At 49.6% G+C, this 26,643-nt stretch overlaps 1 protein-coding gene across 1 annotated transcript in view; it reads left to right on the top strand.

The window, feature by feature from the left end:
• The first annotated feature begins 2,428 nt into the window (after window positions 1-2,428).
• Window positions 2,429-26,643, top strand: part of Tgm4 (transglutaminase 4) — a 30,100-nt gene continuing 5,885 nt past the window's right edge. The window contains exons 1-10 of the mRNA XM_041677512.1: window positions 2,429-2,513; window positions 6,778-6,951; window positions 7,865-7,959; window positions 10,203-10,314; window positions 11,317-11,435; window positions 14,243-14,344; window positions 15,985-16,156; window positions 16,228-16,366; window positions 17,307-17,410; window positions 19,355-19,606. Coding sequence (XP_041533446.1) covers window positions 2,498-2,513; window positions 6,778-6,951; window positions 7,865-7,959; window positions 10,203-10,314; window positions 11,317-11,435; window positions 14,243-14,344; window positions 15,985-16,156; window positions 16,228-16,366; window positions 17,307-17,410; window positions 19,355-19,606 — 1,285 coding nt within the window. The 5' untranslated portion in view covers window positions 2,429-2,497. The remainder of the gene's footprint in view (window positions 2,514-6,777; window positions 6,952-7,864; window positions 7,960-10,202; window positions 10,315-11,316; window positions 11,436-14,242; window positions 14,345-15,984; window positions 16,157-16,227; window positions 16,367-17,306; window positions 17,411-19,354; window positions 19,607-26,643) is intronic.

Here is a 26,643-nt window from a genome sequence, read left to right as displayed (position 1 = left end):
AACAAAACAAAAGCCAGCGCAGTGGAGGCGAGGGAGGGAAGCTGGCGGGGCTCCTTAGATAACACCTGTAAAACTAAGGCAGCATCCTATCTGGAGCCTGCCTTCTAGTTTAGGTACCAGGAGCCTGTGGGACAACATAACCTTGAAGGCCTCCTCACAACCTGGAGCGCGGGGATTCATCACCTCCCAGTTCTAGAGTTTGAGGACAAAAGCACAAAGAGGTGAAGCGGCTTGGTCAAGGCACACAGTCTGTTCTCTGTGGTAATGGCTGCTCTAGCCCTGGTGCCCTGGAGACAGCTTGTGCTTTTCAGGTGACCCCCGTGATCCCTGGGCCGGGACTCTGCAGAGGCTTCGCTCCTTTCCACTTCATAGGATGAGCAGCTTTAGTTTTACATAATCCATGCACACGGTCCTAATTCTGATGCTACGAGAAGAAATAGAAAAATAAGTCTCTCGCTAGTATACTTGACTTGAAAGCGGGGTGTAGAACCCTGCAGAGCTGCAGAGCGAGCCTGCCCGGGCTGTAGAGGCCCGGAAGGAATTCAGTCCCTCAGACAACTTCCCAAGGACACAGTTACTGAATGCTGGGACTCGGGCCATACTCCTGCTCTGGGGCTTTTGTTGTCTCAAACTAGCTCTTTCACAAGAATCAGCCTCGCTGAAAAGGTTCCAGGTATGGGATTAAGAAGATAGTTCAGGGGGCTGGAGAGATGGCTCAGAGGTTAAGAGCATTGCCTGCTCTTCCAAAGGTCCTGAGTTCAATTCCCAGCAACCACATGGTGGCTCACAACCATCTGTAATGAGATCTGGCACCCTCTTCTGATGTGTGGGTATACATGGAGGCAGAATGTTGTATACTTAATAAATAAATCTTTAAAAAAAAAAAAGAAGATAGTTCAGTGGATAGCGTGCTCAGCAGACGAGAGGACCTGCGTTCAGATCTCTAGAAACCATCTGAAAGCTGGCACGGCAGAGCATGTCCGCATCCCAGTGCGGGGGAGAACGGAGACATTAGACCGCTGACATTTGCTGGTCAGCTAGCCTCGGTGAAACAGTGAGCCCCAGGTCAGCGAGGAGCCTTGTCTCCAAACAGTAGCTGCTCAGCAGTTAATAACACGTGCTGTTCTTGCAGAGGATCTGAGTTCGGTTCCTCCCACCCACTGGCAGCTCACAACCACCTATAATTCCAGCTCCACAGAATCCAGCACCCTTTTTTGACCTCCATGGTCACCTGCACACATGTGTACATGCACATACACGTATATTCACATAAAATAAAAAATTTAAAAGATATATAATTTTATAAGGCAACACCTGATGTTAACCCCTGGTCTCCAGACATATGTGCACAAACAGCTGTAACCTGCACATAACATGTACAGGTAAGTGTACCTACATACATGAACACACATAAATACACCCCCGTCAAGCAAAAGACCTTATAGGTACCCCTAATGGAAGCAGAGAACGGATGTCCACAAGACACGCATCTGGGCATGCATGGGCCAGTGTTTCCACAAGGCTGTGGTTCTTCCTATAGACACAGCGTAAGGAGGAGTGACCTGTGTGAAGTCCTTTCCCTGCAGCACTGAAAGGGAGGAACTGCTGCTTATCCGTGGGAAGAACTGTGGGATGTAGCCACATGTGACAGCAAAGTCTCCAACACCCCCAAGGTCTCGCTGCGGATTCAGAACACAGTGGTACGTATGTTTCGCGTAATGTGTGCGCATGCTCTTCTCGGTGGACAGCGTGTCTGCTGGGGTCTAAAAGAGAGGAGGAATTGGTGGCTGGGGACACTGGAAAAATCCTGAATCGTGTGTGCATTACATGTTAGAAATATAAACAAAAATAAAGGGGGCTGGAGAGATGGCTCAGTGGTTAAGAACATTGCCTGCTCTTCCACAGGTCCTGAGTTCAATTCCCAGCAACCACATGGTGGCTCACAACCATCTGTAATGAAGTCTGGTGCCCTCTTCTGGCCTGCAGGCATACATGTAGGCAGAATATTGTATACATAATAAATAAATAAATAAATATTTAAAAAGAAAATTAAAAAAATTATTAGGCATCCCTTATTTAAAAACAATAAAGCTATGTACTAAGATTTTCCCAGTGTCCCTGGAGATCACAGGACCCTGACTTTTGGGGACTTGTTCCTGGGGTCACAGGACCCTGGTTTTGGGGACTTGTTCCTGGGGTCACAGGACGCTGGCCTTCGGGGACTTGTTCCTGGGGTCACAGAAGACACAGGGCGCCGTTCTCTGTGCCCCCTCCTTTGAAGCCAGCTCATCTTGTCTCCTGACTTCCTCCTGGGGCTGATATGGAAGATGGTTAAAGTTTTATTGTTTCTGATCGATATGGTCCTAAGCCTTGCCCCTTGGCAGCCACTACAAAGCCACATCTACCCCAGGGCCACATAAAAAGGGACCACACCTGCTCTGAGACTCACTCTGGCAGTGCCGTTGGCGGCAGGGCTGCAGAGAGAGGCTGCGGGACCATGGACAGCAGGAGTGGTGAGTGGGTACAATCTGCACTCTGGCAGCTTGGCTTTCTGGGCACCTGCTGCTGTCCAGCCCTCTGAGCCAACCACTTGCCTCAAGGCGGGGTGCCTGGGCCACTGTCCTCCTACCTCATCCATGGCTTGCTGTCTTATTCATGGAAGAAAGCCAAATTTTCAGATACACAGAAATTTCAGATTCCCCAAACAATGACCGCATTAGTTTTCCATGCAAGTCTCTCAGGGCCTCTGTGAGCTGGCATTGAGCATTGTGCAGCCTCTTTCTGGATGCAGAGCCATGGGCCAGGCAAGGAATGAGTACTTTGGAGCTCTGCGAAGGGATGTGATTTGAGTGACATTGGATGACAACATGATTCTCCTTAGCCCCCAGGCCACCTCGATTCTTCAGATGGCCGAATGCTCATCCACATTCAGAGGAGGAGGACAGCAGGGCCAGGGGCTTGGTAAAGGCCATGTATGCTGGGAGGGCCTGCTGGTCAGAGAGATGGTTCAGGCTGAAGTCTGCTATACACTGGTTAGCAATGTGGCTTTGGTTTTTCTCAGCCACAATAAAGGACAAGTCTGTGAAAGTGTTTGTGAATGGCTAGGGACAACCGTGGAGCCTTGTTGATGTTACTTTGACACAGACTGGAGATACTAGGACAGCCGTACAGGCTGATAAAATGTTTGCATCAAATCAGGCTGTAGTCAGGCCTGTAAGGCATTTTCTGAATTGATGATTGATAGGGGAGGGCCCAACCTATTGTGCACGGTGCCTCCCCTGGTCAGGTGGTCTTGGGTTCTATAAGAAGGTGGGTTGAACAAGCCATGAGGAGCAAGCCAGTAAATAGCACTTCTGCATGGCCTCTGCATCAGCTTCTACCTACACCGGTTCCCCGGTTTAAGTTCCTGCCTTGGCTTCCCTCAATGGACTATGACTGGGGATACATAAGCCAAAGAAACCCTTTCCTCCCCAAGTTGCTTTGGTCATGGTCTTTCATTACAGCAACAGAAACCCACTAAGGGGCTGGAGAGATGATTCAGTGGTTGAGAGCATTGGTCACTCTTCTGGATGACCTGGGTTCAATCCCCACCACCCACACGGCAGCTCAAATTGTTTATAACCCAAGTTCCAGGGGATCCAATACCCTCACACGCAGGCAAAACACCAATGCACATAAAATAAAAACAAGTAAACCATTTTTTAAAAAAAAAGAAAGAAAAGAGAAATCCTAGCTAAGACCACAGCTTGAAAAAAAGATGTAGTTTCCTGACCCAGCCAGTGTGTTGAGGGGAGAAGCACTCAGGAAACTGGCCAAGGACTGCAAGTCCAGGGTCCCCAATGACAGAGCATCGTGAGGGGGGCCTAATGCACTTGAGAGGTCCTCTCTGATGACGGCGGACTTTTCAGAATGGGTGAGAGAATGAATCGTTTCTTCAGGAACAAAAAAATCACAAACAAAACAAGTAATAACTGGTCATTGCAAAACTTAAACCAGACCCCCCCCCCCCGCCACCCCCGCCCCCGCCCATGACTCCAGTTCCCTCGCCAGAGGTGGTCACAGTGTCTGCCGCAGCTTTTGTTTCTGCTTTGATGGATGCTTGTTTGGTACAGGAGCAGGTTTCTCAGGGGGTATTTTTAATCTCAAAGCTGACACCCACTTTCTCACCACCCCAGTAGTCTTGTCTTGGTGGGTGGTACACTCCCTGCTGTTGGCAGCTCTCTTCCTAGAGCTCTTGCATCTAGGGCCCCGTCAAACCCACTTCCATGTTCCCAGTGTGCTCCCTAGGTCACAGTTCTCCTAGTTATGATTTTTAAATTTGTTTGCTGGATTTTTAAAGGAGAGAGAAAGAGGGAGGGAGAGAGAGAGAGAGAAGGAGAGGGCTATTACACACATGTGGAAGTCAGAGGCAACTGTCTGTAAGTCTGTAAGTCTTTCCATCATGGGGGTTCTGAGGTGGGAAGTCAGGTTATCAGGCTTGGAAGCAGCACCTTTACGCACAGAGCCACCTTGGGAGCCTTTCAATATTTTTTGAAAATTATATTAATTTGTGTGTGTGTGCCTGGTGCCCATGGAAGGCAGAAGAGTATGTTGAATCCCCTGGAACTGGAGTTATAGACAGTTGTGAGTATTGGGAATTGAGCTGTGGTCTTCTGCAAGAGCAGTCAGAACTCTTAGCTGCTGAGCCATCTCTCCAGCTCACCCTCCCACAACCGTTCTGAATTCCTTGTGTCCCAACTGTTTTTTACATATTTATTTTATAGTACAAAGCATCTAATTTGTTTTCTTTGGGGGTAGAAGTCGGGATGAGACAGACTTGAGAAACTCACTCTGGCAGCCCAGGCTGGCCTCACTCTTGTGAGATTACTGGAGGAGCTGCTGCCTGTTGTAAGCTTTTGTTTCTTTGGGAAGAATATTTGTATAGTTTTTGTACAGTGCCATTTTTAAATCTGTGACTTCATTTGTGGAAATCCTGTAAAACCCCGACTGCAAATGAGTTCCTTTGATGAGGATTGCCGTGTGTTCTCTAAATCAGCGACAACTCTTTGGCATATGTGCCTAGGGCAACCATTTACACTCCCAATTCGGAGGGGCCCCAGCCCTCTGCAGGAAGAGGTAAGGTTCCAGCAAGCTTCTGCAGCCATCTTTCTACTTCGGCAGCTACATGGCATCTCTTCGACTCCACCTACTTTCTCTCTACATCTCTGTTCGGAATTCCTGCCTTGCTCTATTCTACCCTGTCTGTAGGCCCGAAGTAGATTCTTTCTTAACCAACGGCAATAAAACATTCACAACATACAGGTGGGTATCCCACAACACCAACTTAGGAAGAAAGTATTTCAGCCAACAGCTCTTGGGTCACCCTCTTGTCACTGAGGGAAGTCAGGGCAGAAACTGAGACAAGAGCTAACACAGGCATGGAGGTGTGCTACTTGCTGGCTTGCCTCATGGCTTGCTTATCCGGCCTTCTTATAGCAACCCAAGACTACCAGCCTAGAGGCGCCACTGCCCACAGTCAGCTGGGACCTCCCACATCAAACATCAATCAAGAAAATGCAGGCTTGTCCACAGGCCAGTCTAGTGGGAGCATTTCTTATTGAGGTTCAGTCTTCCAAAATGACTTTAACGTCTGCCAAATTGGCATAAAACCAGCCAGCACACACAGATTGACATGTAGTATTCTCATGGCTGTGCCTTCTTGTGGCACAAGGTGCAGCAGTCACCAAAGGGAGAGACTTGGTCAGTGGGGTCACACAGTGTGTGCCCCTTGACTCCCTTAACAAGTGATAAGTTATCTGCTAGAACAAGGGACTCGGTGCCGTAAGGGTTTACTGTAGTCAGCCATGTAGCCCAAATCTTAGACCTCTAGGAAGAAGTCATCTGTGTTTGTACAAACTAGGTAGTGTGCACCCTGGGGCACTCTAGAGGAACAGGACCGATACTATGAATGTGTTTTAAAAGGGTATTTATTATATTAGCTTACGTAGATAGTTCAACAATAGCAATTTTCACAGTGGAGAGGTTGAAAGGCCAATGTATTTATTATATTGGCTTATGCAGATAGTTCAACAACAACAATTTTCACATTGGAGAGGTTGAAAGCCAATAGCTGCTCAGGCCGGGACTAGGTGTCTCAGCATCCAGGCTAGCGTTCGAGGCCTGGAGGATTCATCTTCAGTCCATGTCAGAAAGCCAAAGAAGCTGTGTTCTCTTGTCAGCCCAGAGGGGTGGCGGCAGCAGCTTGAAAAATGCCAACAGAGCAGATAAGTTTGCCAGCAAGACCTGAGAGTAAGCAGTTTCCCTCAGACCTGCTTCTATCAGGCTGGCGCTGGGAGGTGCCATCCACCTCAAACAATATGATTAAAAACAAACAAACAAACATCAACAAAACAAAAACAAAAAAACAATGTCAGGCAGCAGTGGCACACGCCTTTAATCTCAGCACTTGGGAGGCAGAGACAAGCAGATCTCTGTGAGTTGGAGGCCAGCCTGGTCTACATGGGCTGGCAGGAATGGGGAGCAGTTGAGGACTGCCCCCCAGAATCCATGTACCAGTTTACAAAGCTGGGAGGATGGGCAGTGGGGGTGACCTCACAGCTACTAGTAGAAGTGTTGGTCAAGGCTTTCTATGACTTGTATCTGGGCTCTACCCCCTGAATCCTGTGTGGCCAGTGTGCACACACCCATTTTATAGGCAGGAAACCAAATCTCAGATTATCATGGCCTGTCAGAGTCAAGAGTCAGCCCTGTGTCCTCCCACATCCTGTGTGCTAACAGCGCTGGTGGTTTACTCTGTGAACTTGGAGAAAAAGGAGAATGCCGCTGCCCACCACACGTCGGAGTTCCAGACCCAGAAGCTGGTGCTCAGACGCGGACAGATTTTCAACATAAAGGTGGTGCTAAACAGACCTCTCCAACCTCAGGACGAACTGAAGCTGGTATTTTCTACTGGTGAGGCCTCAGCCCCGGGAGTGGGATGAAGGGTGGGGACACAAGGCTGATGAGTGTGCAATGGCCAAGGGTGACTTTACCCCCTAAGCCTTAGCTTCCCCATGCTGACAGTGGACTGGGAACTGGGTTAATCACTCTGGCACAGTTGATGTGGCGATGGCCAGGGAAGGGGCAGAGCAAACAGAGGCCAGTCAGTGAGGCAGCTGTTCTAAAGGGATCAGAAACACCTTCTAGAGATACGTCACGAAACTGCTGACACTGTAGTTCTGTTATCAAAAGTCCCACACTTGGGGGCCCAAGGAGATAGTCCAGTCAGTGAAGTGTCTGTCACACGAGCAGGAGGACCCGAGTTAAGTCCCCAGCACCTATATAAAGCCAAGCAGTAGGTGAATATTTGGTGGAGCTTACACAGGCTGATCCCTGAAACTTACTGATTGGCCAGTTTAGACAAATTGGTGAGCTCCAGATTGAGGAAGGCATTCAGTGTTGACCTATGGCATACACACACATACACGCATACATATACACACACACATACAAATACACACACACACACACACACTGCATTTTTGGCAGGAAGATCATTAGTTTAATGCATGTTGTAGTGACTGTATTGGCCAGGACTAAACAATTTAACAAAGCAGAGAGAGACATGGAAGAGAGGACTGGGCTCTGGAGTTATAGGCGAGGGTATAGAAAGAGATGGGGTAGCCTTGCCTAATTTGAGCAGACAGGGCAACCTAGCTAGCCAAGGTGGAGGAAGACCATGAGCCCTGTCAGGCAGAGGGACCAACTATCATCAATTGAGGGCTGCACTCCAGGAACTAGGAAGGAGCAGTGGGGCTTGGTGAGTGGACAAAGATGGCCGTCCTGGGGTTGACGTCCAGACTCACTTCCCTGTCGATGTTTCCAGGAGAGAGAATATCGCACTTCGTGGAGCTTGATCCAATGACATCCTTCCGTTCTAAGGGTTGGCAGGTGAAAATTACCAAACAGTCCGGCGGCGAGGTGAGGGCCATAGTGTCGGGTTACTGGGTGGTGGCTTCTGTCCCCACTGAGCAGTTCCCATTCATCCCTTCCTTGCTTCCCAGTGTACAATGCTGCTAACCACTGTAGCCTTGACTCTGGGTACCGCAGCGTCTTGCTTACCCATAGCGCACAGTAGCTCTGACTAGCCAGATGTTACGTAACTCTTGTTCCGTATTTATGTTCGCTGGAGGAAATGAACAGAGGAAAATGAGTAAGAATAACCCATCAGGGCCAGGTGTGGTGGTGCACGCCTTTATTCCCAGCACTCTTGGGAGACAGAGGCAGGTGATCGTCCTGCCAGCCTGGGCTATATAGTGAGTTCCAGGACAGCCAAGGCTATGGAGAGAGACCCTGACTCAGAGAGAGGGAGGGAGGGAGACGGGATGGGGGAGGAGAGAAGATCATAACAACCCTTCTTCCTGCAGATGCTGTGTCCACTCCTCCCTCCAGGCCTTTTGTTTAAATTCAAAAGCAGTTGAAGGAGCTTTTTGCTTCTCACCCCCCTTCTCTTAGCAGAATGTGACATCATCATCAGTGTCCTTTTGTTTAGGTTGCCAGCACAGCAGCCTCCACAGGTGGGAGGGCTTAGGTGGCTTCTCTGGCGTCTTTTGTGACTTTCTATCCTCCCGGTGTTGGACAGTCACCACCAGCTGTCCCCCCCTCCTAGCTGGACCCCTGAACTAGTCTACGACTTCTTCCTCAGGCACAGCCTACAGATTCCACTGCTAAGTTAATGCCAAGATTTAGAGGGCCCTGGTCTTCAGCACCACCACCCCCCCCCCCCCCCACCAGCCTCTTTTCCTTCCTTCCCTTCAGGCCGGAACCAGGGCTTCAGTTTCCTCTCTGCAGCAGCATTTTGTGCTTTTCAGGAACTCATGATGGCCTCTCTAGGGGAGGTCTAAGCTTAGTCTCCTTCGCTAGGAACCGCAGTCTGGGTCATGGAGCTGGTGGGAATGGGAGGGGGATGAGCTAAGTTTCTTCACTCAAAAGATATTGTTTAATATTTTTTCTTTAAAATTGCTTATTTTTATAGCACCCATGAAGGAAGTAAATTTTTTTAAAAAATGGGATTTAAAAAAAAAAGTATATATATTTTCTTTATTTTTAATCAAGTGTGTGTGTGTGTGTGTGTGTGCCTGTGATATTTATATGTGAGTCAGTCACCCAAGGCACTGAATACCCTAGAGTTGGAGTTAAAGGCAGTGTGAGCTGCCTGACATGGGTCCTGGGAATTGAACTTGGGTCCTCTGCAAGAGCAGTACAAGTCTTTAACCGATGAGCCATCTCTCCAGCCTTTCTTTAAAATTTTAAACATGTGAACATGTATGTAAGACCCTGTATAGATCAGGGTGTCTGACATTACTGGTACCATGGAAGGCTGGGCTTCCTGTGTTGCTTGGTAAGGAACGATGGTGAGGGTTCCAGTCTGTGCTGGGATCCAACAGGAAAGACTTTCCTCAGGAGCTGAGAGCTCTGTCCGCTGAGGACCTTGTCCCACCTGTGCTGCTGGTGCTCAGGAACACTTTCTCACAGAACGGCCCCTAATCAAGGCAGCCATATGCCACTGGGGGTTGAGAGAGAGGACATCCTACCTTCCAGAAGGCTCACTCTCCTTCTTACTGCCTTGGTTTGTGTTGCTTGTTTAAGTCCCACAACCACCTCCAGGAGAGGGAGGAGTCAGCAAACTTTCAAGCAAGGAAACTTATGCACAGGAGAAATTGAGCAAGTAGTCAATGCCATTCAGCTAGTGGAAGACAGGGCCTTTGCTCCTAGAAGGTACCTCTCATAGGTTTAGAAGCCCCTGGGTTGTGTGTAGTGATGGTTAATAAAATTCTTAGTGCAGCTGTAGGTACAGTGATGTCTATGTCTTAGTTCTCTACCCAGTCACTACCTACCCTAAAGCACTGGAAGGCAGTCTGGGTGCCCTTGAAGATGCGTCAGGCCCTGCAGGGTTGAATGTGACCTAGGGCTTCCAGCATGCTAGGCAAGTGTTCTACTGCTGAGCAGCACCCATGCCCCGCAGAGAGCAGGAGCTGACATTTGCTTTGCCTCTTGGAGGCCTGGGTGCTAGATCAGACTCCTGACGTCACAGCCACAGGATCTGCCTTATGATCTGGGAGGTGGCCCTGTCTGCATGCAGGAGCGAAAGGGGTGGGGGGGGCTCCCAGGATTCAGAGCTGAGTCGGGGAAGAACGCGTCTGCACGTCTCACGTTCCATGCAGGTCACACTGGCTGTCATCAGCGCTGCCGACGCCATGGTGGGGAAGTATTACCTGAAGGTGAATGAGAGTAAAGGTGGAATATTCTTCCTTCTCTTCAATCCATGGTGTGCAGGTAACTCAGGAGTTCGGCTGTGCTGTGGAGTGTGTGCCCCCCCCTCACAGACCTCACGTGACACAACCAGGAGTACCCGTGCTCGCACCCGGTGCCGAGCCCCCAAGCTGTTGTTTGCTCTCGGGGCCCTCTCAGACTCGCTGACCGGCATGAGCCAGGCACAGTTGCTGCTTGCCTAGAAGATTCTCTGGTGGCCAAGCTCACGAACGCATGTTTTTTCTGCCATTTCAGCTCATCCTAACTGCTTTGCCAAACCCAGCCAGCTCCTGCTACAGCCCTGCCCAGAGGCTGCTGGGAGCCACAGGGACTCCTCTGTCTTCACACCTGGCTCTTCTCAGATCATCTCTTCCTGGCTACCCTTGAGCCTTTATACAAATGTTACTCATTTTTATTTTAAATTTTTATTTTTTAATTTTAACTTTATCTTTCTCTCTCTTTGGTTTTTTGTTTTTGTTTTTCAAGACAGAATTTCTCTGTGTAACAGCCCTGGCTCTCCTGGAACTAGCTCTGTAGACCAGGCTGGTCTCGAACTCACAGATATCTGCCTGCCTCTGCCTCCCGAGTGCTGGGATTAAAGGCGTGCGCCACCACCCGGTTTATGAATTATACTTCATCATAATTTCCTTATGTTCAAATTTACTCACATTTTTCCATTGAAAGAGCCGTGCACCTGGCTCAGGATGTCCTTTTGGAAGTTCTTCACTTTTTAAATTTTGCTTTTGTTTTTGCTTTGAGACAGAGTCTCCCTATGTAGCTCTGGCTGTCTTAGGACTCTCAGTGTAGCCTAGTCTGGCCTCAAATTCATAGAGACCCCCTGCCTCCCAAGTGCTTATGTCAAAGGCCACTACGCCTGGCTGTTTGTATTTCCAGTGCACAGTGCATCGCTTGACCCTTCCTGCTTCCTGTACCCACTCCCACAATAGTTGTTGTCTCAGCCCTATGGGAAACCTGCCCCTATCTCACGGGTGGTCAGTAACCCACATGTGTGTTGTCTTGCTTCAGATGATAACGTTTACATGCCTAGTGAGGCGGAGCGGGCAGAGTACATCCTTAATGATACCGGCTATATTTACATGGGTTTCGCCAAACAAATCAAAGAGAAGCCCTGGACCTTTGGTCAGGTAATGGATTGTCTTCTTCTGGCGGCACCATGCATGTTTTTCTTGGGTGATATCAAACAAAGGCTGTGGAGCAAAGTGGATTCCCTTCAGCTGAAAAACTGGCCCCCCAAGTGTGAAACTTGCCTGAGAGGACTAAGATCCACAGACCCCACAGGAGAAGTGGTTTGAGCCAGAGGCCCCTTGTTCAGAGCCCACCAGGGCCTTTCTTATCCTTGGCTCTTTCCGACCTCCTATATTCCAGGGAATTTATCCAGGAACCATTCAGCAAGTCCTTATATCGGTGCCAGGTGACAGTGTGACAAGAAGCTCAAACCAGGAGGCATTTGGAAGACTTGGGTGCAGAAGGTTCTGCTGCATAGATGGATGGGTGTCTTGGCGCAGCTGTAGGAAGAGTGGCAACATGGGTGGACAGAGGTTTGGTGGCTAACAGGTCCACTGTGTCAGCTTCATGGCATCAGAAGATGCCAGTCTTCCACATTTCACAGAGCAAAACACTCTGGAAAATGCCAGCCCTTCAAACCTGCCTCCTGTCCCTGGTCTCTGCACAGAGGATAGGACAGAGGACAGTGGAGGAGGGACTACCAGTCAGTAGGGAGTCTGCTTTGTGGGCAGCATGGTGTCAGGTTGTCCTGTGGCTGGAAGGCCAAGAGAGCGGTAGAAAAGGGGTAGGAATCGCTTGACAGAAAAGGGGAACTTCCTGGGAGACTTTGCTGGAATCCTAGGTGAGTCGCTCCTGTCAGGAACTCGCTCAACTCTGCTGCTTTCTGAACCACAGCTGTTGCCTGCTCCTTCTGCTTTGCTGTGTTTCCCATTGGACTGCAGCATAACCAGCACATATTACATTCACGGACAGACTCTGACCACGCTACCTATGGGATGTTCTTTGTATCCTAGTAAAACTGCTTAAACAGGATTTAAAAAGTAACTTAGGCCTGCACTGAGCTGGGCACTGCTTGTGTGAGGCCCTGGTTCTATCCCTAGTAGTGCTTATCACAAAAGACTTAGAAATACACGGGGCAGGTTTGGTCGCACATGCCTGTGATATAAACACAAGAGAGGGTGACTCTGAAGCCGGTGTAGGGTAAGTAGGAAGCTACCGTCTCAGTACACCAGTGTGAACCAGGCATAGTAGCCAAAGCCTGTAATCCCAGCACTCAGGAAGCAGAGGCAGGCGGATCTCCATGAGAATGGAGCTAGTCTGTTCTATATAGCAGGTTTCAGAAGAGCCAAGGCTACGCAGACCCTGGCACAATAAAACAACAGAAACAAAAAGACCTTCAACAATAGGCAGGTGGGGAGGAGGAAGAACAAAGAAGAAACTACAGTACATAAAACAAAATGTCAGCCTTCCGTGGTGACGGTGCTGCAGTTTAGAGCACTTTATTCTCTTAAACACTTGTTTACATTTATTGTGTGTGAGGCACTCTAAGTGTTGCAGTTCGGGGGGGAAAGGCTTCCCCAGCGCAGGTGTTGCAGCTCTGTGTGTGTGTGTGTGTGCGTGTATGTGTGCGGGGTTCCAATGCAAGTGTGTGTGTATGTGTGCGCGGGTTCCAATGCAAGTGTGTGTGTGTGTGTGTGTGTGTGTGTGTGCGTGTATGTGTGCGGGGTTCCAATGCAAGTGTGTGTGTATGTGTGCGCGGGTTCCAATGCAAGTGTGTGTGTGTGTGTGTGTGTGTGTGCGCGCGCGGGTTCCAATGCAAGTGTGTGTGTGTGTGTGTGTGTGTGTGTTCCAATGCAAGTGTTGCAGCTCTGAAGGGAAAGGCATCCTGGCGGTCGGGAGCCAGGAAATATCACAAAGTCACAGTGCACAACAAACTTCACACAGGAGATTTATCGGGCGAGACACAAGCAGGTGACTGCGTTTGCTTGGGCGAGAAGCAGCAGGACACCAAGGACACAGACTTATATGGGGTTTCCTGGGGTTGGAGTTTTCCAAGGTGGGGATTTCCAGGGTGAAGATTTGTGAGATTTCAAGCCAAGCCCAGGGACTGGTGGGTTTTGAGGCTCAGGCATTGGTGGGATTTGGTAGGTTTTCAAGCCTGGAAGTGGGCTTGGACCCGTGACCCTACATGCACACATGCAGCCCCGTGTGTGGAGGTCAGGACCTACTCTCAAGAGTCGGCTCTCTCCATGGGTAGATCTTGAGGATCAAACACAGGTGCTTTTCCCACGAAATCAAACTGCCTACCCTAGTCTATTTTTAAGATATTTATTTATCTTATGTTATTTTGCCTGTGTATGTCTGTGCGCTGTGTACTTGCCTGGTGCCCGTGGAGGCCAGAAGAGGACATTGGCTCTCCTGGAACTGGCTATGAGCCACCATGTGGGTGCAGGAATTAAACCCAGGTCCTCTGCAAGAGCAACGAGTGCTCTCAGCCACGGAATCATGTCCATCACCACCCTCGTCCACTTTTTATGACCAATGCTAACCAAGTTGAGATGACATTTCTCGTGCACAGTTTGGCAACTTGTTTCATGATTTAACTAGATTACCAAAGGATTTCCCTCGGTTCTAAAACCTCTTTGTGTCCTTTATATATGTGTGCACTTACCCAATGTGCCATCTTCCCAGCCCCGTGTTCGTCTTTTCAATAGTTGTGCCCTGTGAGCTTTTGGATGTACTAACTGTTGTCATGTGTCTGACTGCTTAGTGGCTTCTACTGCAGAGTGTGGAGGATCTTTGGGAGACCGTGGGCAATTTCCCTTACTTTGGAGATGAGTTATCCTGCAAAGAAATACAAGTCAGATGGGGTTGGTTAGTGTCTGCCACAGGACAGAATCCTGACGCCTCTCTCTCTCCACGACAGTTTGAGAAGCACATCCTGAAATGCTGCTTCTCCCTGCTGACCCATCTGGAGCCCAGTGAACTGCAGAGCCCGGTGATTGTGTCCAGGACCATCTGCACCATGGTATGTGGAGAAGCCAGACTCCACCTCCAGGCTCCCAGAAGTCTACACAGTAAATGCTGTTGTGGTCCGTCAACACCCGCTCAGCCAAGTTGGGTTTTCCTGCAGACACTAAGCTGCTCTCCATGAAGCTCATAGGGAGCTGTGGCTGAGCAGTTAAAACTGTCAAGGGATATGTTGTCTGCCATTGTCCTTCTGAGGACAGGTTCTCAAATTTGAGTTCAGAAGGCCAACTTTGCTACTTCTAAGTTGATCGTAGGAAATAGCTTTTCCAGTCTACAAGATGGTGTAAATATTCGAGGGTCTCGCCCTCCCTGTAAACCTGGGTGCAGCTGGGATGAACACATGCTATGTTGTGTTGCTATGCTTTGCTAACTTTCTTAGCAGCAGTGTACCGAGTAATCCTGATTTGTCAGCAGAGGCAAACATAGGTTCTTTTATTTCAGTCTTACTAATATTCACTCTTGGATAACACATCACATAGTAAATATACCTACATGTGTGTATGCATGTGTGAATGAATGTATGTATGTACAGATGTAAGTTATAGAATGGTCACAAAAGGATCACAGAAACTGCAGCAGAATCCAAGGAGTTCAAAGAGGCAGAGAAGCTGATAGGGATGCAAGAAGCATCTCTGCTCTGTGTGTGTATGTGTGTGTGTGTGTGTGTGTGAGAGAGAGAGAGAGAGACAGAGACAGAGAGAGAGACAGAGAGAGAGAGAGAGAGGTGTGCTTGAGAGAGAGAGAGCTGTGTGTGTGTGTGAGAGAGAGAGAGGTGTGTGTGTGCGTGAGAGAGAGGTGTGTGCTTGAGAGAGAGAGGTGTGTGTGTGTGTGCGTGAGAGAGAGGTGTGTGCTTGAGAGAGAGAGGTGTGTGTGTGTGTGTGTGTGTGTGTGAGAGAGAGAGAGAGAGAGAGAGAGGAAGGGAGAGAGAGAGAGAGCGAGCTGTGGGATTACAGGACTGAGCCAAGCCTCAGGGTCAAGCGAGGCTGCAGAAATGAGGTGTGGGACACTGGAAGCAGCCAGGGAAAAGCAGGACAGGGTCCAGACTGACAGCGATTTAAGTAGACCATATTGGCAGTAGGAGCAGAGCTGAGCAGAGATGCCTGGGACAGGCAATTCCCTTGTCCGTACCAGATGCTCAGGTGACAGATCACCACTACGACATTAGCTGTCCTTCACCTCGGGGTCCAGATGAAGGTGTGTGGTACGGTGCTGGGCCTGATTGTCCCGTTAGGATTTAAGATGCCCGTGTGCCCTTATGTTTCTAATTACCTTGCTACATTTACAGCCTGATTTCCTTTTGCCGTTAGATATGTCATGTGTCAGTCTGTACTCACAGGTGTCCTGACAAGCAGAGTCTATGTGCCGGAAAGTCACCCTGCCTCTGCATTTGCACCCTGAAGTCTCACGTGGGCATCACGGCCTTTCCATGTTATGAGAGATGCTCTTCTCTGACTTTTTACCCTTGCTCAGTGAGGGATGGTTTCTCTGAAGGAGTACAGAAGGAGAGACTAAGTCTCCCTATGTAGTCAAGGCTAGTCTTAAACGTGTCCCTTGTTCCTCCTGTGTGCTCTGCTTGTCCTGACAGACTCTGGGGTGTGGGGAAGGCACACATGTTAACACCGCTCTGTCCCGTGTCAGATGTGTGCCGTGAATAATGGCGTGCTGGTGGGGAACTGGTCGGGAGACTACAGCAAAGGCACCGCCCCCTACGTGTGGACCAGCAGCGTGCCCATCCTGCAGCAGCACTTCATCACCAAGGAGCCTGTGTGCTTTGGCCAGTGCTGGGTTTTCTCTGGGATCCTGACCACAGGTAGGCGGCAGCAGGGGCAGGGGCCGCTCAGCCCCCGCAGAAGCTGACCATTCTGTCTGGGCTCGTTTCAGCACTGAGAGCAGTGGGCATCCCGGCTCGCAGCGTGACTAATTTTGAGTCAGCCCACGATACGGGGAAGAACCTCATAGTAGACATCTACCTGGATGAATCGGGCAAGACAATTACACATCTCACCAAAGACTCTGTCTGGTAGGCTCCCTCCTGGCTGGCTGGGTTCCTCCTCTGTTCTCCTGTGGGCTTTCAGCCTCCTCTGTCGACTGGTTCAGGTTGGGAGCAGTGTCAACTCCAGACCCACTTTGTAGAGTCAACCTCATTGTGTGAAGATCCCTGGGCTGCAGCCTCTGCCCCCATGGAGGCAAAGACTGAGAACTGGTCTTTACTTCTGGCCTCCAGCCCTGGAGACTGAGACAGGTGCTGTCTGCTACACTGATGTAACTGGCACTTCTAGTCAACCAGGGGCACTGTCTCCTCTGCTCTCTGACCCAGTGCGCAGCACCTTGCAGGCTAAAAGCACAGGGATTTTAAGGGAGGTAGGATGTCTGGAGGCCTGGGTGGGGTCATGTCTCCTACAGCTGGATGTGCCAAGTCTTTCACTTTGGCACAAGTGTTGGAGGCACCAAGCTCTATTAATCCATATGGTGTAACTGTCTTAAAAATAGCAAGAATAGCTGGACAGTGGAGGCTCACACCTTTAATCCCAGCACTGGGGAGTCAGAGGCAGGTGGATCTCTGAGTTCAAGACCAGTCTGGTCTACAGAATATGAGTTCCAGAACAGCCAGGGCTACACAGAGAAACCATGTCTCAAAAACAAATAAACAAAAAGGCAAGAATATGGAATACTGTCCAGCTACAAAGCTATAAAATTATTCATCAATAAAATCAGAATCCCTTTGAGTGGAGAAAAGGTTTACAGTTGTTTGCCCATTCATTCAGCAGAGGCTAGTGATTGGGGGGTCTTTGTGTCTCAGGGGCTTCTCCTCCACTGCCTGTCTGCCCTAAGCTCCGCTCTCCATACGGCTCTCCCCACTGTCCTAGCCTTTGTTGACAAAGGTCCCCCTCTCCAGAACCTTAGAGGGCTGTGGTGACAGTTTCTCTAACTGCATGGCTGGCTCATTTCCACTGCCACAGGAATTTCCACGTGTGGACAGACGCCTGGATGAAAAGACAGGATCTACCCCAGGGCCATGATGGCTGGCAGGTCCTGGATGCTACACCACAGGAGATCAGCGAGGGTGAGTTTGTATGGGGCTCAGGAGGAGCTGGGGATGGAGGCCGTGTCTGGGGTCTTGGGTGGCGACACTCACACTGAACAAGGCCTTATAAAGAGGACACAAGTGACAGTCACATGATATAACAGTAAGTGCAGGCGCTTCCTGGGTGTACAGCCCATAACTTACCTTTTCATGTGTTTGTGTGTGCACACACATGCATCATGGTACACACGTGAAGGCCAGAGGACAGGTTGTGAGAGTCGGTTCTCTCCTTCCATCACATGGGTACGAGGGGTTGGATTAAGGCTGCCAGGCTTAGCAAGTGCTGTTGGCTACTTCGTATCTCACTAGCCCACAGCTCATCTTTAAAGTGAGTTTGGTCACTGTCTGCGTTTGGCAAACCCAGGCTCAGGAAGGTACGGTGAATGGGACTCTTAGCAGCTGACCACAAAGTCCCAGATGGAGTGGGAGCGTCCCAGCTGGCTGGTTACCTGTATCTGGTCCTGGGTGGGAAGGAGCTCGGGGAGTGTCTGGGCAGATGAAGTCTGGTCTGAGGTTACACGGGAAATCTTGTGGATTTGTTACAGGGTTAATATGCCTTACCAGTGAGAAACTGACCTGCACGCTTAAAAGATTAATAAAGGAGAAAGCCCTTTAAGAGTGTGCGACTGTTTCTGGCTAATGCTCAAAGGGAACCAGCCTCCAACAGAAGACATTTCCAGCTTGTTTTATGCAGCCTTAGGCTTATACATTTCATCTACACTGTCATCCTTAAATCTCTTTCATATCCCAGTGGGACCCTGACCTCCACAGGACATAGGCCCTTGCAGGGGACTTCTTTAGCCGTTCCAGGAGCAAGGTCATCACCCAGATGGAGGGAATAGTGTGGATAGAGGAGGGGTACCCAGAGGCAGAGGCTCAGTCCCCAAAGGCATTCAGATTACAATGTAAAGTATTTTGGTGCCTGTATTATTCCAACCAGCGTGTCCCAAAGGCTCCCTAAGGCAGGGTCACAGCCTCACAGCTCCTGATGGCACCAGCCAGGGGCCTCCAGAGTTCTGCTGTTCCTCACCTCCCCACACCGCCTGTGCTGAAAGGTGCTCAGCAAGGGGTCCTTTCTCTGGGGTCCCAGTTGTCTCTGCCAGGGTGGGGACGGTAGCCTTGCAACTGGGCTGTGTGCAGGTTATAGTCGCCTGCAACTGAGCTGCGAGCAGCCCACAGTCGCCACCTACCTGGGAGGTAGCAGAAGCCTTGTGCCCAGGTGGAAAGGGCTTTAGAAGACCACCTATCCATTCCCACTGTAGATAAGGTGATGGCAGAGTGTGAATGCCCTCTGCATATTAGAAGCAAGAGTGTTAGATAGAAGCGCTGTTCTGAGTCTTAGCTCACTACACTGAATTGCAGGGTTGGCTGCTTTTGAGAGGCTAGGGGAGGAGTCGTGTGCATTGAAGGTTTAAATAAAACAAGGAAACGGCAAGACCAGTGTTGAGAGTAACAGTGCAAAATCAAACCAATCTGTACAATGAAAAGCTGAAAGACTAATGCTTCCTAAGTTGTTAGTGATGGTCAAGGAGACTTCTCTGCTCCTATGTCAGAGCTAGAAGGCAGCATTATCAGTTCAGGTCAGTAGTGACGGCTGGTGAGGGGAAGTGCCTTTGTATACTGCTTTGTTTGATTTTTGATGTTTGATGACTTTATGAGGTCAGTACTACCTTTATACCCAATATCCAGGAAATGAAGGTACAGGGGCCATACAGAAACAGGCAATGTTCTGGGATGAATGGAAATAGAGACATGGCTCCCTCCCTCTGGACCTGGGAATTCCTGGACATTCTTAGTGGTAGATAGCAGTCAGGCTGCCTGGGAAGCCCCTGTCTCCTCCCTGAGTGGGTGGGATTTCTTACTCTTGCTGTGATGGACTTAGGGGACAGACCCCAGCAACCACCCTCTCTTCCTTCCCCTCAGGAGGCTTCCGCACTGGGCCATCTCCGCTGAGCGCCATCCGCCAGGGGAAGGTCGAAATCCAGTACGACACCAAGTTTGTCTTCACCGAGGTCAACGGTGACAAGTTCATCTGGCTGGTGAAGCAGCACCAAGGCAGGGAGAAGAACGTCCTTATCGCCGTGGAGACTGCGAGCATCGGCAAGAACATCAGCACCAAGATGGTGGGCGAGAACAAGCGCGAAGATATCACCTTGCAGTACAAGTTCCCGGAAGGTAGCTGCGCAGGGACTTGAGGGGAGAAATCTAGGGCATCGTTGGCCATAGGGTTCCTGTCACAACAGCCCGACCATGTGCGCTTTGGCAAGAATGTGACGGTACCCCAAGCTGGGTGAGATGAGGGTGACTGTGTCCTGGGGCAGGCTTGGCATGACACACAGTTTGTCCAGTCCAGGGCAGGATATAGCCCGGTATGGTGGCACACACCTGGAGGTTCGGGTAAGGGAACTGTACTGCTGTCTGGGGGGTCAGCCTCCAGCAGCACAGGACTTTGAAAGGAATCCAACCAGTCAGCCTAAGCTAAGCTTGTCTGTCTGAGGGGTCTTAGTGAAGGAAACACTCTTACACAATCTCGATGGCTTTCTTCCTTGTTCTCTTGTGTTCTTTCTATGTTCTTTCTGCTGTATACTTTTTCTACAGCTTATATATCCCAACAAAGTCTTTCAGGCAATGTAGGAATTACAATGTGGTTTTCTGCCTTTCAAGTGAATGATTACAATGAATACAAAACACACAGGAAAAAAACAGCATGTTTTCCATATCCCTCACACTACAGATGAGAAATAAACTATCCCAAGAACCCATGCACATTTATTTGTTGCAGATTTGTTTTTAGCACTTTGTTATAGATTAACTGTGTGGGCAGGCAAGCTAATCATGTCAGGGCTTTTACTGGCCGGCTGCATTTGCCATTACAAAGAAAGGGCCAATTACTTTATTACTTATCTTGAAAGGTAATCTTATAAGGAGTCTTTTTTGGTGGTGATGGGGGAGTTCAAGACAGGGTTTCTCTGTAGCTTTGGAGCCTGTCCTGGAACTTGCTCTGTAGACCAGGCTGACCTCGAACTCACAGAGATCTGCCTGCCTCTGCCTCCTGAGTGCTGGTATTAAAAGGCCTGTGCCACCACCACACAGTTTATAAGGAATCTTAAAGGAATCACAATCCTAAACTTTTATTATTGAAAAGGAATCAGTCAGTTCTACTTTAAATCTTTAGGGTACATACCCACTCATCAATAATTTTTCGTGTCAGGAGAGTGAGGGCAAAAACGAGTATAAGGAATTCACCCTCACCTTTGGTCATCACCCAGACTGAGCAAGAGGAGCTAGTAGCAATCGATCTACCCCTGCCTAATGAGTCAGGCAGCTCACTATGTGTCCTTGTGAGCTCCGGCTTGTTTTCTGGGTTATTTATCTTAAAACTATTAGCAAGGCATCTGGTCTACCCTGATGATGGAGGAAGGTCATTGGTTAATTAATAAAGAAACTGCTTGGCCTGATAGGTTAGAACATAGGTGGGTGGAGTAAACAGAATAGAATTCTGGGAGGAAGAGGAAGTGAGCTCAGATGTCAGGCCGATCCTCTCCAGGGCCGACCCAGGATGGACGTAGGCTAGAATCTTCCTGGTAAGTGCACCTCGTGGTGCTACACACATTTATAGAAATGGGCCAAGCAGTGTTAAAAGAATACAATTTGTGTGTTGTTATTTTGGGGCATAAGCTAGCCAGGCGGCCGGGAGCTGGGTGGCAGGAACGCAGCCCGCAGTCCCTTCAACACCCTGAAGCTTTGTTTTAGCTAGAGGCACGTGACTGCCTCTTTTCAGCATTAAGAGAATTAGAGCCAGCCTGGCTCCTGGACTCAGGTGCTTTCCTTTTACCCGTTAGCCTGAGCAGCTCCTCAGGTGGAGCTCCTTGGTTAGCTGTGAAGCACATCCTTGTATTTGTTTTTATTCATCAAAACTATGTATAGGCTATCATTATTACTATCAAATTAGACAGTACAGCTTAGAGAGGGGCCATCTTCTTGACAATCCACGGGTAAAAATGCCCAGGACATGGAATTCAGAGATGTTCTCATATTCTTATTGGCTTCGATTCACCTATCTTCAAAGCGCTGAGTCAGGACTTTGTTTTCCTTTGGAGACAGTCACACTATGTAGCTCTGGCTGGTCTGGAACCTACTGTGAGAACCAGACTGGCCTTGAACTCACAGAGAGCCACCTGCCTCTGCCTCTTGAGTGCTGGATTAAAGGTGTGGGCCATCATCCCTGGTCCAGGGCTTTGTTTTTTAGAGTAGTAGAGCCGGAAACCAGGGTTTTATGTACACTAGGCAAGCACTCTGCCAGAACTGTACCCCAGGCTCAAGTCAGTCTCGGCCTCCTGTGTCTGGATCTATCCCACGGTGCAGTAGATCTACCCAGATTCCACCAAGCCAGGCTGCCTGGAGAATTATAGCCTGCATGCCATGGGGTTTCTGATGCTGGACATGCAGTTTCTGTTCCTCAGCCACCAATAGTGGGAACAGGTGGTCTCGAGGAAGAGGCTCCAGATATGGTGAGGTGTTCCCTAGAGCACAGCCTGAGGGAGGTGAGAAGAGATGGGGCTTCAGAGGTTGTCCCGAGACAGTAGCTCCTCCTGTGTCTGGCCTTGCTGGGCTCACATAGGGCCTGTTTGCATGTCCATGACGGCTGTGGCGGCAGGGTGCTTGTGGGCAGCGAGACAGCCATCCACACCTGTGGGCAGCCCCGCCCCGATTCCCTGCAGGATGCATGCGGCTCAGATGGTGATGTGGTTCTATGAAAACAAGGTGCACTAACGCATGCCGTAGTCCCAGCCATGAAGAGGTCAAGGCAGTGGTAGCAGAAGTTTAAGGTCATCATTCGCAGCACAGTGAGTGTGAGGCCTCAGAGAGGGTGGCGGGCAGGCAAGAAGAAAGAGGGGAAGGGTGGTCGGTGTAAAGAAGGCAGGAGCAGCTCACTGTAGTGTGACAGGAGGGAGGAGTCTGCAGGACGCCAGGTCTTCCTGTCCATCCCAGACCCAGGACAGTGTCTGCCCTCTGTAAACAGGCTGTCAGGCTTGGAGGCAAGTGCCCTTGTCCTCCGAGCCTTCTCACTGTCCTAGTAGGAGATTTAAGAAAGAAACAATCAGAGCGAGGGCTGCCTCGGAGAGGGAGAGAGAGAGTTCAGTGTACTGTTGCTTTTTCCTTGTACCTTTTCCTTCTGCCTTGAAGCCTGGATAATTACATGACCCTAACCTCAACTCTGATGGTTTCCTGTGTAGCCTCTAAGCTGTTAGTGACTTAGACTATTACATGTTCTGTATTGATAGTCTCTGCTTGGTGAGCTACTGCTGTACTCTCTGTCCCTTCAGTTCCTTGAATATATCTACAATGGTTTTGCACTTATTTAACTTTGTGTATGTGGTGTGCATGTGTGTGTGAGCACACCACAGTGTGCCTGTGGAAGTCAGAGGACATTCCGCCATGTGAGTCCTGAGGATTGAACTCAGGTCACCAAACTTGGAGTAGCCCCCCTGACTATATTTAAAATAGAGAAATAGTTTTTCTCTAGTAAGTTCCAAATCAGGCTTCTGCAGGGCCTGGTTTTCCTTTGGGTGGAGGGCATTTCTTGCTAAAAGTGATAAGCTTGGAGGATACACCATGGCAGTCTGGAGACCAGATCTTGTTTGCCGTCCCTATGTGTGCTGTGCATTGTCTCCCTGAAGACCTCTTTCATCTTGGGAAGCCTCTGACTTCTCCTCCTATTCACCTCATGAGCAGCTGGGGATCAGTGTGCTACAGCCTTGGTCGTCTGGGATACCTACACAAACTCGCCTTGGCTGCGGAGCTGTGTCCACGCAGGGGCTGTGCCCACTTGGGGGCTGTGCCCTTCTGCAGGACTTGGTGCTGTGCCCACTTGGGGGCTGTGCCCACTCGGGGGCTGTGCCCGCTCAGGCTGTGTCCACTTGGGGGCTGTGCCCACTCAGGCTGTGCCCACTCAGGTTGTGCCCACGCAGGGGCTGTGCCCACTCAGGTTGTGCCCACACAGGGGCTGTGCCCACTTGGGGACTGTGCCCACTCAGGTTGTGCCCACGCAGGGGCTGTGCCCACTCAGGTTGTGCCCACGCAGGGGCTGTGTCCACTTGGGGGGCTGTGCCCACTCAGGTTGTGCCCACGCAGGGGCTGTGCCCACTCAGGTTGTGCCCACACAGGGGCTGTGTCCACTTGGGGACTGTGCCCACTCGGGGACTGTGCCCACTCGGGCTGTGCCCACTTGGGGGCTGTACCCACTCAGGGGCCATGCCCACTCAGGTTGTGTCCACTCGGGGGCTATGCCCACGCAGGTGCTGTGCCCACTCGGGGGCTGTGCCCGCTCAGGCTGTGCCCACGCAGGGGCTGTGCCCACTCAGGTTGTGCCCACACAGGGACTGTGCCCACTCGGGGACTGTGTCCACTCGGGGGCTGTGCCCACTTGGGGGCTGTGCCCATCTGCAGGACTTGGTGCTGCTCTTCAGCCTCACTTGCACAGATCCTCAAGATGAGAGGCACAGCTTGCTTGTCTTTTCCCTTCCCTAGCTTCTCTTCAGGTTTGTAAAACTGTCTTTCAAATAAGCACACCAGGAAAGAGTCTGTTGGTTGTGAGCCGAGTCTGCTCAAGTAACGGTGAGCTCTATGAGTGGACATTTCCAGGGAGCTGTCATGGAAGTCAGAGGAGCATAAAGTCCATGTGATGAGGTTGTAGGTATGCTCCAGACCGAAAGAGGCTTCTGACTTCACTGTGACCAGCACTGCTGGTTTTCCAGGTGACCAAGGGTCTGGGAAGAGGGGGAGGCAATAGGATCACCTCATGCCTTCTGAATTCCTCCAACTCACTCTGTTGTCCAGGCTGGCTTGAAGTCATGGCAATTCTCCTGCCTCAGTTTTCCAAGTGCTGCTGGGATTACAGGTATGAGTCACTATGCCTGGCTCAGTGTGTTATTGTGATTAAATTATCCTTAGTTTGATGTCAAGATTCCTAGGTAGGTTGGAGGAGGAGTAACTCGTTGTTTGTGTTCCCACAGCTTTTGAGGAGACTAGGGTGCTCTGGTCTTCCTGCTGCCAACCACTTAAGACAAGTCCCCAGCATGCGGCCTTGGGTAGTTCTCAGTGTGAATCCGTAGCTTCTGGGAGCCTCCATAGTCCTAGTCAGTGGGTGTCTTAGTTTGGTTTCTGTTGATGTGATAAAGACCATGATGGAAAGCAGCTTGGGCCAGGCAGTGGTGGCGCACACCTTTAATTCCAGCACTGGGAAGGCAGAGGCAGGCAGAGCTCTGTGAGTTCGAAGCCAGTATGGTCTACAAGAGCTAGTTCCAGGACAGCCCGGGCTGTTACACAGAGAAACCCTGTTTTGAAAAACAAACAAACAAAAAAAAAAAAAAAAGAAAGAAAAAAAACTTGCAAAGGAAAGGGTTTATTTGGCTTGCTCATCCCAGGTCATAGTCCATTGAAGGAACCCAAAGCAGGAATTCAAGGCAGGAACTGAGTCAGAAGCCACAGAGGAAGACTGCTGACTGTTCCTCACGTCTTACTCAACCTGCTTTCTTATACAACCCAGACACACCTGCTGGGGTGTCAGATCCACAGTGGTACAGGCCCCTCCCACATTGATCATTATCAAGAAAATGCCTATGTAGCCGGGCGGTGGTGGCGCACGCCTTTAATCCCAGCACTCGGGAGGCAGAGGCAGGCGGATCTCTGTGAGTTCGAGGCCAGCCTGGTCTACAAGAGCTAGTTCCAGGACAGGCTCCAAAACCACAGAGAAACCCTGTCTCGAAAAACCAAAAAAAAAAAAAAAAATGCCTATGGGCTGATCAAATGGAAGCATTTTCTCAACTGAAGTTCTCTCTTCGCAGATGAACCTGCTTTGTGTCAAGTTTACAAAAATATCTAACCAGGACAACTGACTCCTTGTCAACTTGACACAGAAATACAAGAGTATGAAACAATACCCTTTCCTGTCTTGCTTATCCCTAAGATCTTATATTAATATCAATATCACAATATAAAAACATTCTAAAAGTCCCAAAGTCTTTTAAAATTCAGTCTCTTTAAGATATCCAAAGTCTCTTAACTGTGGGCTCCTGTAAAATAAAAACATGAGTTACATATTTCTTATTCCAAGAGGGGAGACCCAGAGCATAGTTACAGTCAAATCCAATCAAACACAAAATTAAACATTCAGTGCGAAATGCCCAGTGCTTTACATCTGAGACCGACTCCCGGTCCTCTGGACTCCCAAGGGGCCCCCGGCTCCGCTTTTGGGGTTCTGCCACCTGCAGCACAAATATCTCGTCTCCTAAGCTCAAGTTAGGTCCATGCCACACCTGCCTCTGCCCTTGGTGGTCATTCCATGGTCTTTATATTTCCGATATGCTGGGTCTCACAGTGCCATGCTTCAGGTGACACCCATGATATCTTCATGCCTTTAAAACCAGCACCACCTGGGAAGCATACACTACCAAGTTAAGCAGCTAGCATGAGGTTGCAGCCTTAGCCCTTTCTAAACCACAGTTCCTGGGTGCTGACGAGGAGGAAATTCTCCCAGAAGATTTTACCTTAGTGATGCTGGTCTCTTCATGAAATCTGATTCCTCAACACTCTAGTGGTGCTGGTTTCTTGATTATCAGCTGCCCTTTCTTTTGGGTGTGTGAAACAGGGTCTGGGCTAGAACTTTCTGTATACACCAGGCTACCCTCAAAGAGATCTGCCTGCCTTTTCCTCTCAAGTGCACAGCTGATTCTTCAACTCCAGCTGGCCAGATACCACAGAGTCTTAGTTCAAATGTATCATACAGATGGCGCTCATAGATTCTTTAAGGGACTCTCAAGATTCTCTTGAAACTTTTCAAGCCAGGATTCCATTGTCTCCACTGCTCTCAACATTTGTATTTTCCCAGCTCCCACAGAACAGTACCCACTGGCCTTTGAACACTCAACAGCTTTTCCAGACCAATGTCCCAAGTCCTCCCATAACCTTCCCCAAAACGACATGGTCATGATTGTCACAGTAATACCCCACTCCTGGTACCAAATTCTGTTTCTATTGCTGTGATAAAGATCATAGCAATCTAAAGAACTTAGAAAGGAAAGGGTTTATTTTGGTTTATATATGCTGCATAGCAGTCCACTGAGAGAAGCCAAGGCAGGGACTCGAGGCACCTACTGACACAGAAGTCACGGAGGAACACATCTTACTGGTTCGCTTCTCGTGTCTTACTC

This window comes from Microtus oregoni, unplaced genomic scaffold, assembly GCF_018167655.1.
Source record: "Microtus oregoni isolate MIOR12 unplaced genomic scaffold, Mior012 000028F_ref0000031, whole genome shotgun sequence".
Classification (NCBI taxonomy): domain Eukaryota; kingdom Metazoa; phylum Chordata; class Mammalia; order Rodentia; family Cricetidae; genus Microtus; species Microtus oregoni.
This window is presented reverse-complemented; position numbering and strand designations above follow the sequence as displayed.